At 37.5% G+C, this 19,821-nt stretch overlaps 3 protein-coding genes across 6 annotated transcripts in view; 1 reads left to right on the top strand and 2 right to left on the bottom strand.

Moving 5' to 3' along the window:
* The window catches only part of Mco1 (Multicopper oxidase 1), a 265,366-nt gene that overhangs the window by 23,046 nt on the left and 222,499 nt on the right, over positions 1-19,821 (bottom strand). The gene's annotated exons all lie outside the window — the stretch shown is intronic.
* Positions 1-19,821, top strand: part of Shawl (Shaw-like) — a 47,455-nt gene that overhangs the window by 9,662 nt on the left and 17,972 nt on the right. For all 4 annotated transcript variants that reach the window (XM_086831445.1, XM_086831444.1, XM_086831446.1 and 1 more), the window contains exon 2: positions 1,700-2,187. In XM_086831445.1, coding sequence (XP_086687571.1) covers positions 2,144-2,187 — 44 coding nt within the window. In that variant the 5' untranslated portion in view covers positions 1,700-2,143. The remainder of the gene's footprint in view (positions 1-1,699; positions 2,188-19,821) is intronic.
* On the bottom strand, positions 14,329-18,566 carry Aldh (Aldehyde dehydrogenase). Its single transcript, XM_020952104.2, has 4 exons — positions 18,338-18,566; positions 16,059-16,207; positions 15,902-15,998; positions 14,329-15,773 (listed from the first exon to the last, which is right to left on the bottom strand). The coding sequence occupies exons 1-4, from the start codon at positions 18,458-18,460 to the stop codon at positions 14,580-14,582; spliced, it is 1,563 nt and encodes a 520-aa protein (XP_020807763.2). The 5' UTR covers positions 18,461-18,566; the 3' UTR covers positions 14,329-14,579.

The following is a 19,821-nucleotide window of genomic DNA, read 5'->3' as shown; positions in this document are numbered from 1 at the left end:
GGCGGCAGGCGGTAGGCAGCCACTTAATGAATGGAAAGTCCCTCTAAACGCCGCCGAGATTGATGACGCACTTGAATGCTGCCTCAGCTGCTCCACTCGGAATCTCATTCCGACTGTGAAAAAGTTTACCAAAGCCAAGCCAGGCGTATTTGCCGTCGAGTGTCCTTTTTTATATAGTCAGTCACTCAGTCAGTTTAGATCGGGGAGTGGAGTGGAGTGGTCTTGTCACTACCTCTTCTCTGTTCTCTGTTAGGGTTTCTCTCACTTTTCTCTCGCCTCTCTGACTTTTGTGAGCTCGTCGCACTTAACCAACATTTTGTCATTTTGACAGGGAACACATGGCTCCGGCATGCCCCCCAGCATCCTTCCTTCCTCGGCGAGTCCTGTCGCAGGCCATGCTAAAGTGCGGCCAAGTAAAAAATTTGCATACTCAGCTAAAAGCAACTAAAACATTGACAAAAAAAACGGGGACATGGAGAAAAAAATTTAAAGTAAAAATTTTGGTGTTTAAAAGTAATAGTTATCTACTTGGAAAATAAGAAATATTTCGTTTAAAGTAATTAACTTATTTTAATAGAGTAGCTAAATAACTAGAAGTTGTGATTTACTAACCGATTTATACTATTTCATGTAATAAATATATTTTGCCCTTTCTTTTTATTTCTAAAATTTGATTCCAGTGCTTCTTATAGTTATAGTTTTTATGCTTAAATAGTTAAAATATTGTCTCAGTGTATCATTATGGCCTAAAGCCCAATATTTTTAGAAATTTCCAATGCAAGCCTGTCTCTCCATTCGTGGCCACAATTTTGGGCCATAAAACTGCCGCAGTGATGAGGCACAACATTTTCCTTGGCTTAACTTTCACTTTTCACTTTCCTCTTTATATTGTGTTTTCCTTTTATTCGTACTATGCCGAAATTTCCCCTCCATTGCCTGTCGGGCTTATTTGGCGTATACGTTATTTCTTTTATTTTTTTTTTGTATCTTTTCAGCTGCTTCTACTCACATTTTGATTTGACAAAGTGAAATGATGAGTTGCTTCTTTCATTTTTAAGATGTATTTTTAGTCGCATTTTAAGCATTCAAAAAGAGGTTTTGTTATCACATTTCAGCTGCTTGGAATAAGTAATTGTGTTAATAAATTCTTCGCACTCGAGGCATTTATTATTTTTCATCAAAAAACATTCATTCTTCTAGAATTTTAAATTGGAATTTATTCTGTTATTGTTTGAATGCATAATTTATTTGATGTACAGATAAAAATATAATCTATTTCCAGTTGAGTTATTTAAATGTTGACCTACTTTAAAAGCCTAAAAATCCTTTTAAATTGAGACCTTGAAAGTGGAGTGGTTTAAGGAAAATCCTTGTACATTAAAACCAAGTTTAGCTTGTGAGAAAACTAAAATTCCAATTTTAGTTCAACTTGGGTAACTTTTGCCATGAGCACATTCTTAAGAGATTCCCTCCACGCAAAAATATCTAATTAATTTTGCGTTTGTCAAAGGAAAATAGTTTCCTAGCTGGGCGCAGCTGGGATTTTGTCTGAAGTATTTGCATATATAAAATGTGTATATGCAAGTATAATTTTGGGGCATACAACGCATTGCTGCAGAGATATTAACCCAATCTCGACATGCACATTACTCAACTAAGGTCCTTGACAACTATTTTTTTCCCCCCTCTTTATTTTCAGTCAAAAGGACAAACGAAGCGCCGAGGGCCACGGGACGATGGCTGGGAAGATGTGCAAAGCTAAAACCATAAACCCAAAGCCGCCAAATGCAAGTGCAGAACAAACTCAACTGTGAGAGTCGCAAGAAGGACGAAGAGCAGCCGGAAGAGCAGCCGGAAGTGCAACCGGTGCCGCCCCCGCCAAAAGTCTAATTAGAAAGCATCGCACTAAGGCCTCACATTGCTCATACGCCGTGTGAACCGCGAGTTCGGGTCTATCCTGTGTGTGTGTGTGGAGTGTGTGTTTGTGCGGGTGTTTTAGCTAAAAAATTTCAAAAGGTTACAAAAGGTTACAACTCTCGAAAGCCAGTGAAAGAGTGTCGAAGTTTTTGTTCGATTTGTTTTGCGAGCCAACAAAGAATTACTCTGGCATGCTGCTGCTGTTGCCCCAACTGTTGCATGCAACATGGATGGCGAAAATCGGATTATACTCAATGTGGGCGGAATAAGGTGAGTTTCAATTGAACTATTACATTTGAATAATTAAGTATACGATAGAATAATAAATATTTAGGAAATTAATTAATTTTTTTAAGCTGTTAGGAGCTAATTTATAAAAAAAATACACATTATTTTTTTAATTTCTAAGTTTATCCGATATATGCATTTTAATTTAGTCATTTGAGATTATAAGCTTCAATCTAGGCGGATTATGAAGAGAATGAAAAATACTTTCGCTTAATTTATAATAGATTAAAAAGCATAAAAAATAACAAGATATATCGCAAATAATTTGCATATTAAATTATAATGAAATTGTATACAAAGTTTTATGGCGGATTTATTCTTCATTAACATAAAAATATTGCAATTGCATTTCTAGGCGAAACACACACTAAAATTCGTTTCAATATTGCAAAAACAAATAATACCTGAATTTAATTCTCAAAATAAAGTTCGTATTCGTTTGCAAAAAGCAGAAATAAGTTGAATTATTCATGGAAAACTTTGATAACAATGGATGCTGCTACATTTCTTTATATTTATCCATTTTATAAAAATATATATATCCAGTTCAAGTGAAGCAGTATTTTCAGGCATTTGTTTGTATTTATCTTGAACATTGCCAAATCACGTAGCACATCCTGTTGATTTAATATATTCTCCATATTTGTGTACTCATAGACTCACACATACTCTTGGTTTGCCCTATTTTTGGTTGCTCTCTTGGACCATTGATACTGTGTGTGTGTTTTTTTTTTTTTGTTTTGGACGGATATTGGGCCAGGAAAATTCAATGTATTTCCGCCATTATTTTGGGCATTGTTGTGATTACGCCTAGCAAAACAATGAAAGCGATACGCTGCCTGTTATTCGTGCCAAAACAAGTAAAACTGGTAGGAAAAATAAAATAGAACTAGGAAAAACTGTTCAGAACAGGAAATGTTGACTCTTGTCTTTTCTATGGCTCAGCCTGAGTTTCATGTAAATAACTGGTCCCTGGCTTTGAGTTGTAAGCTCCATTATCGGCATCGTCATCGGGCTCATCATCATCATCATCTTCATCATCGTTGTCCTTATCCTTGTGATGTGTGTGTGTGAGTCCTTTTTTTTGGGATACATGAAAGCCTCCCGCGACTTGGGTCCTCCGTCTGCTTGAGCGCACTTTTCTGGCTGAAAGCGTTTATCCAGCTGCAGATTTTCGTGCCTAGTTAATAATTTATGATTCCGTTAATGGGCAATGTGAGAGGGGCGATTAAGGGTAAAAATCCCCAGGATATTCTTTGGCTGCTCTTCTCGGGATTTTTAGTTTCGAGGAGCTTAATGAAAATGAACAACATAATAAATCCGAATTTCGCAGAATATTCCAATTACATTTAAAACAAATGTTAAGCCATTTTTTTTATTGTTTGTTTTGCATACTCACAAAGTGAGTTAATTTTATTGCTGCCAACATATTTTGGCCGCTCGGTTAACCGCACTTTGTAAAATTAACAACGCAATTGCAATTGCATCATCAAAGTATAAATTCTATCTAGCCTTCGTTTTTATTTTATATATATATATATATATTATTTTTTTAAACCGCAACACTGACCACAAAAAAGGGAATGAAATAACAAGAGAAACTGCAAAGTTATTTTGCAGAAAATATATATTTTTACATTGCTTTTGGTTGGGGTTTTTCAAATCCACCACGCCCATACAGCAAAGCCATTAAATTGACACATTTCTGTGGAAAAATAAAATATTGTGGCATACAAAGAATCACTTGAATGTGGCATCATGAGCGGCTTGTGTGGGATATGCACTGCAAGTAAATAGTTTTCTTACAGTTTTCTGGGGGAAATTCACACCACAAATAATTGTTTTTGAAAAGTTTTTGTGCCATTTTTAAGCTTGCTTTTTAATTTGGTTATATGTCTATCAATTAATAGTGAACAGAATTGATAGGAGGCTTAATTAAACATTTAAGGGATATTATGTGTTCATAAAGAATTTTCACTGGATATCTTCTACATAAAACTATGAAAGTATTTTGTAAATTGGTAAAAGGTATTATTCAAAATTTCCTTTTCCTTTCTAATTTAATTTTTTCCAGCGTTTGGGTACAAATTCAACATAGGTTGTACTTAAAAATATATAAATATATGTACAGAAATCCTGCTCAGCGGCGACTTTTGCCATCTAAATGGATGAGAGAGAGCTTCAGTTTCAGTTCTTTGCTTAAAGTTCTGTAGACTGCAATAAAGACTATATATATTATATACAGATGTATATATCCGGGGCAGGGCATGAGGGCGAGGTCTGTTGTAATATGTCACACTACTCGAATGCTTGTTTAAGCCCCGACTGTACGTGTGTGTGTGTGTGTTGGTGAGTCTGCATCCTTCCAGACTACACACACACACTTTTTGTAGCATACTTATGCGGGCATAGCTTGCCTGACTGGCATCACGCTGTCAGCTTGCCGACATTTTTAGCACAAATAATACATGCACACAGCACAGACTCACAAGAGCATTGTTCGTGTGAGCATTAAATAGAATATGTTACATTGCTCTAAGTTGTTTGCTATTTTCCCCAAGTTTCACATTCAAACTGAGGCAGAGAGAGTGAGTTTTTGTCGCCTTAAAGGAAGAGCGTCGAGAAAATGCGCTTAAAATACTTCATTGCGGCTCAACGGAGCGGGAAAGCAGGTTAAGTTCTGATACAGCAATGCGAATTGTTGTCTGGCTTAACTTTGAATGAGATTGACATACCTTTGATATATACATATAATAAATATGTGGCTAAGAGCTGTGTCCTCAACTTAACTTAAATGTGTCTTGCAATTAGGAATTTTAGTTTCGCCCTGCATAGTTGATCTTTTCAAAAGGTTTCCTTGGAAATCTACCTCATATTAATTAAGCTTTGATGAGCAATCGAGTGCATCAGATGCAGAAATATATGGGTATAATTGTTTTCTGAGAAAATGCTGCAAATGACACACACAATTTCCTTTTACAAATTAATGCTAATCATGAGGGAAACCTACAATGATTTATTATCAATTGAGTGTAATGAGGTTCTAATTGATGCTCAGTAAAACGAATGTAATGATTATTGTGAAATTGATGTCCCTTTTCAAGCATATTTTGATATTAATACAGGGATACTCTTGTGAATTTGGTTGTAATAAGTGTGACGCCTGCAGAAGTTGTCTTAAGAAATTTATCAATATATCTTGAATTTGACAAAACTTCTATGTGTCTTTAAAATGGATAGTTTATTAAAGTTACCAAAGTTGTACTACTAAATTTTAAGGATATTATAAATATATTGTTTATTTACTTAAAGTTAAAGATACTTACTTTAAAGATAAAGATTGCAAGTCAAGTACCCTGAAAATCTCCGTCTTTTAATATGAAATAAATTCGCAATCATGACCAACATGAAAAGCGTTTTTCTTTTTTATTCAGCCAAATCATAATAGGTATTATATATATATTTTGTCAGCTCTCTTTGGAATTGCGTGTGTGTGTATGCCAAGCGTGTGGATGTGCCATGATTATCATTGTGATTACGCGGCATTTTTTGTCATAAAAAAAAGCGAACTGGGAGCTGGGATTTTGGGATATATATATATATATATATTGTATGCGAATTGGTCGGTTCTGGATAGGAATAACGCTCAGATTCAGCTGCTCATCAACGCAGACAATTGCGCACTGATTGTATCTTTGAAATACTCGCACACACACACACGCACGGGCAATAAAGTTGCCACTGTGTGGTTGTGTCTTTCAACACAAATACATTATACTTAGTGCCGCTGGTTGTTTATATTTGTGTTTGTGTTTGTGTCTTTTGTTGTTGCTGCTGCCACTGCGTGTTTCCGCTGCCATTTTTCCATCCGCCATTGTTGGGATTTTCCTCCAGCTTCTTTCGTCCGTTGCCTTCAATCCCCATGCCATTGTGTGCGAATTAAGCGAAATGGCTAATGAAAAGTTTAACAGTCAATAAATAAAGTGGGCAACTGCATCAGGACACAAGCATCAAAGGATCAAAAGATGAATGAATCCTGATTTCCTTTCATTACTAAAGTGTTGATATTGTAAGGGGATTTAATTAAAAAGTTAGTTAGTTATTTGGTTAGTTAAGAGTTAAGCATTTTTTAAATAAAGGTTTAGAATGATGTTGAATCAATTCAAATACTTTATTCAATAAATGGCAAATAAACTTCTCTATCAACTTTGATTTCAATTGCAATTCAATTCAACTTACCAACACAAAATGTCTCATTGTCCTGCACCTTGAAAGCGGAACAAAAAAAAGAGAGTATTGGGGGAGGATGACAAATTGCTGACAAGCATTCTGCGGCATTTGCTGTAGCACCCAAAAAGAAGAGCCCAAAACCGAGACAAAAAATTATATAAAAAAAACGGAAAAAACTGAATAAGTTGAGAGTGGAGAGCAGGAGTGAAAATGCAAATGCTCGTGCCAGTTTCACTGCTCAAGTAGCCGCTTAGAGGCAAGTGCCAAAGACAATGGCTCAAAGCGATTTCTCCTCCTGCCACACACACACACACACACACACACACACTCGCCCTCACAAAGGACAAGCAACAGTGCGGGGGAAAAGCGGGGAAAAGCTGACAAAACCGCAGCCAACAAGGAGGACAACAATTTAAAATCAACAGCTGCGCGTGTCCTAACAGAAGGAGCTGGAAAAACGTTGAAGTAGCTACTTGAAATGCTTCTGGCTTGCTTTTTGTTTTTATATTTCACTTTTGTTTAAATAGCCAAGTTAGGGGGCGAGTGTTGGTCGGAAATAGCAAAGTAATAAATAAATTTCCTGCTCTTTTTGCTGTTTTTATGTTTGGAGCGCTTTATTGCGGCTTCGTCTGCACCGCCTAACGCTTCATTAACTTTCTGGCTTTTAATATACTCGGCCAGACCCGAATTTCCGTTTTCCGCCCAATCATCCACCGAACTCTTAACCCCTGTTTCCCTCTGTCTCTCTCTCTCTCTTTAACCCCTGGTAGCCACCGTTGTCACTCAGCCAGGCGTTCATTGAGCTGGAGCCTGTGTCTGCTGGGACCACGAAATTGGAAAACATTTTTGGTTTCTTTTTGTTTGTTTCGTTGATGTTTTCATAGGGTACTCATTGAAGAACAGGGGTATATAGGTTCTGTTTATAAACCTATAAAGGTTACCCTACATTTTCAGAGATATCTAATAGCTTTTTGAGTCAATTTTAAAGCCTTAACTCTCACAAATTATAATATTTCTCCACATATCAGGTACCAGGTATTCTATGGTCTTTTAAACTTCAACCTTTTTTTTGAATTTGAAACTTCAGCAGAAAACAAAGGGCCATAAAATAAATAAACATTGAAAACGAAACGAAAATAAAAAACGCCCATGGCCTCGAAAAAACCAAAAGAATAAGGAAAAAGAAAAACCACCGAAAAAAATTGACCCACTTTAACCCTTCTGGGTGTCGAGGTGTGAGAATTAGTGACACTTTAGCTGGCGGGGTATCTTTGGGGAACCAAAACTCATGAGATAAAGGTTAAGGCATGCCGTGTCATAAAATCCTTAACTGTGCTAATCCTTGACCAAATAATGGATCGTAATCTGAATTAAAATCAAACTTAACCGCTGTAAATGTCAAATGATTATGCAAATTAATAAGAAAATGTATCAAGATATAAATAAAGTATTTATGAAAACCATCCTAACAAGTCTTCCTGCTTAGATCGATCTTATTGCATATATTTATTTCCTTGGATCAATGCAATCCAATTACAAAACTTTATACCAAATCAATCCCATGATTACATTTTAGATTAAGATTGTGTTTCGCTTCAATCTGATGACTGCAAGACCCAGTACCACTGCTCCCCATTTAATTTGCCTAACTTTCTTTGAAACTATCTGAAACTTTTAGAAGTTGTGGTATATTTGCTTGTGTTTTGTTGTTAAATAAACTCTGTGTATAAACTTCACACAGCCAGAGAAAAAACCACACTCACTGACTCGATTCAAAGGACTCGAACGAAAAGAAAAGGGGGAACCTCTTCAACTCATGGGTTAACTCGCTACCCACGAGTGCAAGTTTTGAGTGCGTTGAATGTTGTGTTTATATAAGAGGAAGAGGGCGGTGAGCATTTTTTTAACTCACAGCAAAACAAGGGCAGCCAGCACGGGATGAGTACAAAAAATGAACAGAACCACAAAATCATATTGTAAGCCTTGTCAGCTGGCACAAAAAATACAAACAAACACACAAAAGCACTGAGAGAAAGTATGAAAGGATATTCTTAGAAGGGGATAGGTAAATGGAAGAGTATAGATATTCAAGAAGTATTTTTATAGATTATTTCTATATATATAATTAATTTTTTAAGACTCAAAGCTTTGTGCTGTGATTAATCATTAAATATTAAATATTTAGTACTCCATCACATGATTAAGAGACTTATCCGTGCAGCAATAAGTCTTTGCTTTATTATTTTCATTAGACTTTAAGTGGGAATTTCCATTTTGAGAAAATATATGAATAGAATCCTTAATTTTTCTAGGTGTTTACGTGCGAGTATCTTCAGCTATTCCTATGCGTCCTTGTGCAAGGGTTTTCCGCTTCCCACGCCCCACCCGCTCCATGTGCGTGTGTTATTTTAACAGCAATTTTAATGAAGCGCGAAACCGTTGAAATACAATTTGTAAAGCGCTGAGAGCGGAGGTAGCAGCGGCGGCCTCCGGAAAAAACAAACTCGAAAATGTCTGGCAGGAAAAACTGAAGGGAAAATATCTGTTCGAGCCAGGTCTTTCATTTTGGGGCCCCCGTTGGTAACGCCAAATAAAAATGGGTGGCAAAACGCGCGCGTTTTGGCCTCGACACCGAATGCTATTACTTTGTGACTCGCGTGCGCTGCGCGGTTTGTTCGCGAGTTTGTGCGAGTTAATTAAAAAGGGTTTTTGGAATCAGCGCACAAAGGTTTCCCCTTCACCACACCCCCCCCCCCACCCGGGGCTCACTGGTGAGGCGCCAAAAAGGCTAAAAGGAGAAAGTCTTCATATATTTCAATGTAATTTCGTCTAGGTCATGGCGGGGGCATTAGGAGTTATGGCTAAATTTGTTTTGTCGGGACGGCCCTCATAAAGATGGCTCTGGGTGTTGCTTTATTTACAATTGTGCACTGGGTCTGCTTTAAATATTTTTAAAAGTATTTTGTAAGGGGTGGTGCTTAATTGAGCAGAGTGAAATAAGACATTTAAGATAACTTAATTTAAGAAATAGGTTTTTACTCAGCTAAAAAGAGACATGCTTTTATGTTTAATCTTGGGACTGAATGAATGTGCTAGAAATATTTTAATGAAAGCCCTGACTTATGTGGAATATTTATTATGAATTACATGCTCTTGGTAATTTAGTTGCTTTCACTGAATTAAAAATTGTAATTCCGTTTAATTTATTTAACAAAATATGTTATGAATTTCTGTTAAAACTTTGATTGTAAGTTACATACTAAAATGAAAATCGAAAATGACTGAAAAACATTTAAAGAAGCTATATTTTAAATGGTTTATTTTACATTGATTAAGATTTTGATGATATATATATATAATTATGACAATCATTGGCTTTTTGGCTTTTGTATACCTACAAAAAAAACCTAAAATATGTTTATTATGGATTTTAAATTTTTTGGGTAAATCAAAGTTTTTAAAATATCATTACTAAGCCAAAAATGCATTAATTTTGATTCAGATAGCTGTTCAGTACTAGTTTTTAAAGAGCTAACAATTCTGCATTTTAAGTTTAAGAATTTGTAAAATTTAAATTTTTTGACAAATTTTGGACCATTTTTTACGAAGTGACCACTTATAAAATTTTCAAATTTTTGGAAAAAAAAAATAAATGTTTGCGGGACAAAGCTAGATCGACTCAGTTTTTCATGCTGATCAAGAATATATATGGTTTATAGGGTCGCTAATGATTCCTTCACGTCCTAGAAAGCTTTTGGCTAAAATTATAATACTCTTTAAGAATGTAACAACAAAAGGTGACATTTTGGATACATTTTGCTAAAAACATTATTTAAAGCTTAAGCTCTTAAGCTCATTGACTACTTATATGCGAACACTAAGGAACTGTTGTTCCTTTCAAGCTGCCATCGCCTGTATATAAAGTCATGTTGTTGTCCAAAGGACATTTTAGCAACCAAGCTATAGCTCTTTTTTTCCTACTTTTTTTTGTGTGTGTTAAAAGCCCCAACCGTTTGTTTGCTTTGTGTTGGCCATGTTTGCTGTTTTTAGCGACTAGTGCAACGCGGCTGCCTAAGCCAATATTTGAGCAAGTTAATAGCCAAGAGCGATGGCGATGGCAATGCAATGCCCGGGCAACTACTCATCAGCAGCCATAGTGCATAGCAGCTCCTAGCTGAGTCTGAGTCTGGCTTTCGTGGCGCCTTTGGCGAGCCCAGAAGACTTTGAAGGGGGTCGAGGATGGAAAAAGGACTGCCCGGAGGCTGGGGTGTTGCCACCCCCCACATTTATGGCTCTTCTCACGCCAATGCGCAATACACTTCCACTTTATGCACATTTCCGGACTCGCGTGACAAAAAAGCAGGGAAAAGGAGACTACGAAAAAGGAAAAGGACGAGCCTGAAGGTAGAGATACAGGTTTTCGACTATGAAAATACCCTAAATTGATGTCTTAGATTTTTGTTGAATATATAAGCAAGAAAATGTAAGCCTTTTAAAATGTATTTAAAAAATTGAGACTTTTATATTATTTTTATTAAATTTGGCTTCATTTTCCTTTAAAAATTCATATACTCTTCGTGCCATTTTTCGACTATAGGGTACTCAAAGGGAAAACTATGGCGCAGAATGCCAGTTCCACTCTGATGTTGCCGCTTTCGCGTCTGACATGTGTAACTAGGGGCGTGTAACGCGGGGCGGACACGGAAATGCCATTGCATTTGGCCAACAAACCAACAACAAAAGGGGCCGCAAATAGGGGGCGGCATTCTCAGAACCAGACGATGATGCATCGGATCGTTTCCATTTGAAGTGGCATCAAAGCCGTCATCATTCTCACTTTTGTTGCTGCTAGCTGTTGCTGTTGCTGCTGCTGTTGTTGCTGTTGCTGTCGCTGCTGTTTGTGCTGCTGTTGCTGTTGCTGCATTTGCTGCTATTGTTGTTGCTGCTGTTGTTGTTACTGCTTCTGCTGCTGTGGTTGCTGTTGTTGCTGTTGCTGTTGCTGCTGTGTTGCTGTTGCTGTTGCTGTTGCTGTTGCTGTTGCTACTGTTTGTGCTGCTGCCATTGTTAGAGCATCGCGTACTATTTCTACTGGTGTCGCAGGACTAAACCTTTTTACCTTATTGACTGCAGCCGCAGCACAGTTTTTTGTTTTTGCCACATTTTCATGCTATTAGCGTGGCATGGTGTGAAAATCGATTGATAGCATCTGCGGTCGGTTGCGGATTATGTTAAATTTTTAATTACTGGCTTGATTCTGGCAGTGGTTGAGGTCAATTAAGGGGAGGATTTAAATAAAACAATCAATCGATATTTCCGGAAATCAATTGGTGTTGAAAGCTACTAAAGCAACTAAAAGCTTTATAAATTCGCAGAAAAAATTTAATACGCTGAACTTTATTACAGACTTAAAGTACTTTTTAATGGTTTAATGGTTATTATTTTTAATAATATAATATATAATAATTTTTGGTAATTTATCCACATCATTCCACTGTGCTTTTGCCCCATTACATTGCCATAAGATGGCGATGTGTCTCTGCGAAGGGCATTTAGTCTGCGTAACTGAGGTAATGGGCAAAGGGACGATGGCAGCAGCGGCAGGATGGCAGCTTAATGCTGACACATCTGGACGGAAACTGGATCGTTTCGCCAAACCAGTTTATTGGGTTAAGTGCGACAAGAGTGTTTGTGCCAACCGGAATTTGATTTTTCACTTATGCCCTACTCGACGAGCGATTTTGGTGCGTTTTCGTTGCGATTCGTGCGCGGCTTGCAAAACGCTCTTAAGTGGAAAATGGAAAATGTCGCTGCATACTTTTGGGGCCGCCTTATCTGGGCCGGGAAAATGTCTTGATCTGGGTTACACTACTAATCCCCTTTTTGGTAAGCCTTTTGTTTGTCCCTGCTCGAATTTTGCTGGCTTCGCTTTTATGCTTTATTTGTCCTTTTGGCTTATCTGCGGCACCGTGTCCATGGCCATTTTCCGGCTAATGATCAAAGTGCCTGGCCCAATGTCCCAATGGGATTCGTTACTTTCCCGTTGATTTTCCCTCTCACCATTTTGTTCATTTCCTTTTTTCCCTCGCTTCTCCATAACAATGTAATCGAGTGTAGACACTGCGATAAACTTGAATTGCCATTTCTGAGAAGAAGAAAAAAAAATTGCTCTTTTGGCAAATGGTCCAACGCGGCGTATACTTGATTTTTTTTTGTTTTTTTTGGCGCCATGGAGTGCAAATGCTGAATTATAGTTTTGTGTGTGGCAGCAGGATAATTAAAGTATGGCTGGTAGTTTATATCCTTTGCTGGCTGCACATTAAGTCCGGAAAAAGAATGCCTTTCAATTATGCCATGTCCCTGCCCCGCGTGCTTGCAACTACAACGCTCGGGCGCACCTGTGCACGCGCCTCAATGCGCACGGCTGCGCTTTTGGCAATCATCGTGGCCTACACCACCCACCCCCACCGCCCTCCTAACTGACTTTTAGCCGCCATCCCCTCTGCGAATTGGCCACCTGCCATTTTTGGGTATTAAAATTTCCCATGGATCATTTGCAATTTTCACAGTTTTTCAGTTCAGAAAACTCTTTTGCTCTTGCTATTGGTGCATTTCTTTCCATACTTGAATATGTATGCGGATGGAATGGAATGCGTTGCCATCAAATGAAAATCAATTTAAAATAACTATATGCCCCCCTAAAAAAATAGAGTGCACAAAAATCGGAGTACAGAATTATTGCGTATACGCCGTGTTGGGTTTATTGTTCGATTCGAAATTGAAGCAAAGAACTGAATTAAGTGTGAAATGGCATAAAAAATGAATGCGAAATTGTAAAAAGCGTAGCTTAACTTAATAGTGAAATACGAAAATCTGCTATGAAATATTCAGGGTCATAAATCATACAAAATTAATCAAGAGTGCTGGCTACCTTTTATTTATAAAATTCAATGTAAAAGAAATATGCAAACTTTTCCACCTATGAATATAAAACAAATGCCAGAATGAACTTTGGCATTTTTTGGGAAATGCCATAGATGCAATTTGCTGCCATCGTAAAAATTGAAATACAAATTTTAAATAAATTGCATACAAATGCGCTTATTCAATTTCGTAAACAACAAAGTGGAAAATAAGAGAAAAACTTTTTTGCACTAACCGCAAAGCACTTGACACGCTCAGCTGCTGTCCAATCTAATGGACATCTCTTCGTCCATTTGTCTTTTATTCATCTTTTTTTTTTTTGCTATGATGTAGGATGAAAGACGACCTGCTGGGAGTGTGTCCTGGCGTGTTCCTGAATCCCCCTGGTATGCAGTATGCAGATACATCCACTCCACACACACTTGCGCACTCTTGGCCAAAAACAAAACTGTGCAAAATACCAATATATGCAAATAAATTTAAGCTTATTTCTTGTAGATGGACAACCGGGTCAGGTCCTTGTTGTTGCTTTGCTCACTTTGCTCGTTTTTGCTTTTGGCTCCATGCAAAAGCCATCAATGTTTCGGCCAGTGTAAGCTTGTAGAGAGGGAGTATCTCCGAGTGTTTGTTTGCCTTATCGTCGTGCTTGTGGATAAGCAAAATAATGGCATTCAGTTCAGAGGGTGCCATAAACAAAGCCAAGAATCTATCGGCAAACAATGGGTTTTGCACATAAAAAGCACTAAATAAGGGAAAAGGGAAAACATGGAATCGAATGACTGGAGAAAAACATTCGCAATTTGCCAAGAACATGGTGTGCAATTATTTATGAACAGGAAGAGAGATGATTAGCTTATCTGGTTTTACATTTTCCTGAATCAATTTAATTTAATTGTATAAAGAAAGAGATTTTCTACCAGATTTCATTTCAAAGAAAATAGATATCCTTTTCATAAACCATAAATCTCAATATTTAAAAAAATCATATAAGCTTTATTTAAAAACTACACATTTTTTGCAAAACTTTATTTCAAATTAAACTTAAACTGTATTAACCGAATGGAAAGGAACAGAGACTGATCGCAGACAAATACAATATCCAAAGGATCTTTATGTGCGTATATATAGAGATGTAGATTATAGAGGTTATCGCCGGTATTTAGATCACCTAAACATGACAAACCTTATGGACTTCCCTCTTGGAGGGTATAATGCCTCCCTTCTTAGGAGTTCTTCTGTGGCACCTTCACAATAACACTCTTGACCTCCGTGTAGTTGGACAAGGCATATTCGCCATTCTCACGTCCATGGCCAGACATCTTGTAGCCACCGAAGGGAGCCTGAGCGGCCAGGGCATTGTAGGTATTCACCCAAACGGTGCCAGCACGCAGACCACCCACAATATAGTTGGCCTTGTCCAGATCCTTGGTAAAGACAGCGGCAGCCAGACCATAGTCCGAGTTATTGGCTCGCTCAATTACCTCATCAAGTTTCTTGAAACGAATCAGCTGCTGAACGGGGCCAAAGATCTCCTCGCGGGCAATGGTCATGTTGTCCTGGACATCAGCAAAGACGGTGGGCTGAACAAAGTAACCGGGCAGACCTTCCGGGCGACTGCCACCGGCTACCAGCTTGGCACCCTGCTTCTTGCCAGTTTGAATCAATCCTAGGATCTTCACCATCTGCTCCTCATTGACCTGGGGACCCTGCTCAGTGTTCAGATCGAAGGGATTGCCCACGGTGCGTTTCTTGGCACGCTCCGCACTGCGCTCCACAAACTCATCGTAGATCTTGTCCTCCACAAAAGTACGAGATCCCGCACAGCAGCACTGTCCCATGTTGAAGAACAGGCCAAAGTGAGCTGTCTCCACAGCGTAGTCCAGATCGGAATCTGATAGGATAATGTTCGGCGACTTGCCACCCAACTCCAGGGTGACTCTCTTCAGATTCGTGTTGCCCGAGGCGAGCTGGATGAGTTTTCCAACATCAGTGGATCCCGTGAAGGCCACCTTGTCCACATCACTGTGGTTAGCCAAGGCAGCACCAGCTGCTCCGAAACCAGGCACCACATTGACCACACCCTCCGGGAAGCCAGCCTCCTTCACCAACTGGGCAATGTACAGGGCCGTCAAACTGGTCTGCTCCGCAGGCTTCAGCACAATTGTGTTGCCAGTGGCCAGGGCGGGACCCAGTTTCCAGGCCATCATCAGGATGGGGAAGTTCCAGGGAATAATCTGTCCACACACACCAACGGGTTCATGGCGGGTATAGGTGAAGAAATCTCCATCCATGGGAATGGTCTTGCCATGATTCTTATCCGCCCAACCAGCAAAGTAGCGCAGATTCTTAATGGCCGTCGGAAGATCCACATTGTAGGACATGCTGTAGGGCTTGCCATTGTCCAGGGTCTCCAAGCTCTGTAATAGAAATTTATAATTAGTTAAATAGAAAACAATTTAAACACATTTAGTAGTTGCTTTGCGTGTCAGCATGCCACACTTAGAAAATCATTTATTATTTCTGTTGACAGCGAATTAATACTCACAGCCAGGTAGACCTGATCGCGCTCCATGAGATCAGCCAGGCGATAGATAAGACGACCCCGCTCCGAGGCATCCATACGGCGCCAGGGAGAGCCCAATCTGGTTTTTAAAAATATAAATAAATTATAAACAAATATAAATATTTAAATGTATGCTCACTTGAATGCACTGCGTGCAGCTTTCACGGCAATATCGATATCCTCCTTATCACCAGCTTGGATTTCGGCAATGGTCTGCTCTGTGGTTGGATTAATGGTGCCAAAAGTCTTGCCCGATTTGCTCTTGTGCCACTCATTGTTGATAAACAGCTGCAATAAAGTTAATGGTTAACAATAGCTTCATTTATGGCCATATCATTTTCATAATCTAACAATATGAATTTTGTTTCGATATTACAAAGCGACAACAAAACCGCTCCCCGATTTGATAAGCCCTTGACTCTGAAGTTTGTTATTTATTATTAACTGTTTGTGCGTGTGTAGTTGCCAATTGAATAATCGCAATCGTCTGATTGTTCAGTTTAGCATGTGTAAGCTGACAATCCCCTTTGCCGGCTAAGTGATTAGAATCTCAAGTTCTCTTAACACCTCACATCATCTCAAGTTGTCTTGTTTTTATTATTGTTTTTTTTATTTTTAATTTTATTCGTTTTTCATATATATTTTTTTGTATACCTCCCAAGTATTTCACCATATAAAACTTTCCGCCAGACATCGCCAAACATAAATACACATAAAAATCGAAAGACACGTGCGAAACTTTTTCGGCTGTCTGATACGTGGCTAGACGATCGAGCTAGTTATGGAGGCCTGACTTTATAAAGTGTGCCATCTTATCTACATAGCTATGGGGCCACGGAATAAAGCTGGCTACTGGTGATAAGCAATGGAAACTACCTATGGCAGCAAATACAAATATATACATACATAAATATAAGGTAGATGTAGGAAATCTTGGGAATATAGTTTCCACTAAGAAACTAATGTTTATATTGGAAATCTATCTATTTAAAAAATATATATTAAATCACGAGAGGTTCCTTAAGATAAATTTCTATACATATATTTTCTGGAAAAGCAAAAACATTTACCATATGTTTAAATACTTATTCGTAATTATTTAAAAAAAACTTTAAAAATGTTAGATTTAAAAAAAAAAAATTCAATTAAATATTATGATATAATTTTAGTAAGATGCTTAAAACCCAGTGAAGGAGTCATTTCCGACCCTATAAAGTATATATATTCTTGATCAGCATCAACAGCCGAGTTCATCTAGACATGTTTTAAAGAAATTAATTTTTTCAAATATTTCCAAATTTTATACATCATTAAAATTGTAAAAATTTTAAACAAAAATAAATTTTTTAAAAAATTTTAAAACCTAGTATACCGATTTTTTAGCCTCATATAAACTAACACAGAAAAACTTTGATTTTCATAATAATAGGGTAATAGAAACTTCTCTTATCATAAATATCTATAAATTTCATTTAAAACAAAATACATTTAGTAAATATATCGCTAACGTTAAATTTGAAAATAAGGTTGGTTCCCAAATAACATTCACTGTTCCCAAATTTATTCCCATTAAGTAGAAAATTCCTTTAGCTTATTTCGCTTATAACCAAATGCTAAAATATTTCCTCAAATCCCCAGATAAATCTGAACACAAAAACCATTTTACTAACCACAAGCCGCCCCTCATCCTTCCCCCTCCGCAATTAAATGCGACGAACTGTGGTTCTAATTGTCACACTAATGGAAAAAAATAAAGCTTGTAGAATTGTAGAAATTTATGCAAATTTCCCCAGCGGCAATGGGAAACCGCAGAAAATAAGAGAAAGACACAGAGAGAGTATCGAAAGAGAATTCTTTACCAAACAAAATTTGTTTTTGTGAAAGCTTCAAGTGACATAACAAAGAAAGAAGGAACCAAAAGGCAAAGCAAAAAATCAGAAGCTAAAAAATAACAACAATAAAAGCCGGCATCTGAATTCGCTTGCATTTGTTGTTATTTTTGCTTTCGATTTCGCCTTTTGTCTATTTTTCTAGCCGCCGGTTGGTCTTTCCATTTCGCTCCGACAGGCTAATCCCCTACAGCTGGCGATAAACATTCGGTGTACGTGATTGGAATGTTGCGAGGGCCTGACCCCGGCCTGCCAATTTATTTGGCAAGCAGTGGCAAAGGGGGTAGGGGATGAGGAAACTGGAAACCCTAAAAACTTGATTTCGCATATGTAGGGCATTAGGGAAGGGGAATGGGGAGGGATCGCGCGATAACAGCTGCATTTGCTGCCGGCCCCCCAAGGTCAACTCAAAAACATGTTTAATTTGTGTTACTCTTTTTGTTGATTTCTTTTTTGGGACTGTTTTTTTGATAATTGCGATAACTTAGTTATAATTGTTTGCCATAATTTTATGGATTTGGACACTCACCCCGGTGTAGAGGACTTCGGGCGTGGTTTGGGGCTGCGGCAGGGCGGAGTAATTGGCCACGGCAGCGGCAATGTTCTTGGTCTGCGTACGCAGCAAAGCACCGGTCTTCAAAACGCGCAGCATTTTGATCTATATTCTGTTCTTATTGGGTTCTAAATTTCCGGATAAGAGAGAGACGAACTAGAAACTAGAACTGCGTGTTAATTGCTCAGCGGTCGTCGGGCAACTCAGCAGATGCCGAGGCGTTGCCGCTCGCGAAAGCTACGGAGGAACTTTTTCAGAGGCAATCGAGCGAATTCAACGATACGTCAACAGTGATGACACATTTTGCAGTGATAGCTATAAATAATTGCTAGTAAACTTATGAACTTCTTCTCTTACTCTTACTTTCTTAATAAAATTAAATTAAAACTAAAATATCGAAATTAATTATAATATAAATATATAATAAAACATTTAAACTGATTTAATGAATTTGTATTAAATATTTTAAAACATTTTTCATATACTTGTTTTTAAGAAGTATTATCTAGCTTATAAACTTAAAAGCTTACTTGCCAACACTCAACGCTTAGGATAGGGTCAAAGAGAGCTGAAAATACATATATAAATACATACACAAATACATACATATATGTACATACATTGCTATCGTGCTATCTCTTGAGTTTGAGAGAGAGAGAGAACGAGATAAAGAACAATAACAAATAGTTTGGAAAAAAATACTTCATCCACAATAAATTACATTTGCATGTTGAATCTATTCTGTATGCAAAAGATAGATTATTATAATATTGTTTATCAAATTGCCAAGCTCTGAAGTGAGCTTTAGATAGAATTAGCTTGGCAACCGGCAAGCGGTATAAATTATCATACGATTTTACTAGGAAGAGCAAACATTCTAGAATTTATGTTTATTTGCAAAAGAGATGACTTGCGATTTATTAGCAGAAAGAAAATCTTTCGAATTTCATGATAAGGGGAAATTGTATTTAAATACGGTGAAAAGCATCTAGAAATACTAGCTTATCAGCATTGAAGTGCAAGTCAGTCAATCAATAAAGCATTTCAGAATCTATAAAGTGATAAGTGAATATTGTAAACATTATTCTCTACATTTAACGTAGTAAACAAAACTTAAAGATTAAACAAGTAAACAAGGAATCTTTTACTTTTATGTAGTATTTATTTTTAGGTAAATAATAAACATTCTTATAGATATAATAGGAAATATTTCAGTCGAAGTTAATTCTTAGTATCTACCGCGTTTATAACTAAAGTATTTAAAATACAGACCTTTTTACCAATTAAAATAACATAGTTAAATACTAAACACACTCAGCATAATAATAAAAATGTTTTACAATATTTCGTCTTTTTATTAATCATTACTTTAATGTTTATTTTCTCTATGTTCCATCACTCAATCAAAATGTTTTTCGGCCTGACTCTTCAACATTTTTCATCTCGCGCCACTTACTCGA

This window comes from Drosophila serrata, unplaced genomic scaffold (genome assembly GCF_035046125.1).
Source record: "Drosophila serrata isolate PLE 108 unplaced genomic scaffold, ASM3504612v1 contig_240, whole genome shotgun sequence".
NCBI lineage: Eukaryota > Metazoa > Arthropoda > Insecta > Diptera > Drosophilidae > Drosophila > Drosophila serrata.
Note: the sequence above shows the minus strand (reverse complement) of the source record. Positions and strands in the feature narration are given on the sequence as shown.

Excerpts from the sequence above, each read along its gene's own strand:
- Aldh (XM_020952104.2), bottom strand. The coding sequence starts at position 18,460 with ATGCTGCGCGTTTTGAAGACCGGTGCTTTGCTGCGTACGCAGACCAAG. Across the intron at positions 16,208-18,337 it reads CCGAAGTCCTCTACACCGGG|CTGTTTATCAACAATGAGTG; the intron begins GTGAGTGTCCAA and ends ACTTTATTGCAG. Across the intron at positions 15,999-16,058 it reads GCTGCACGCAGTGCATTCAA|ATTGGGCTCTCCCTGGCGCC; the intron begins GTGAGCATACAT and ends TTTAAAAACCAG.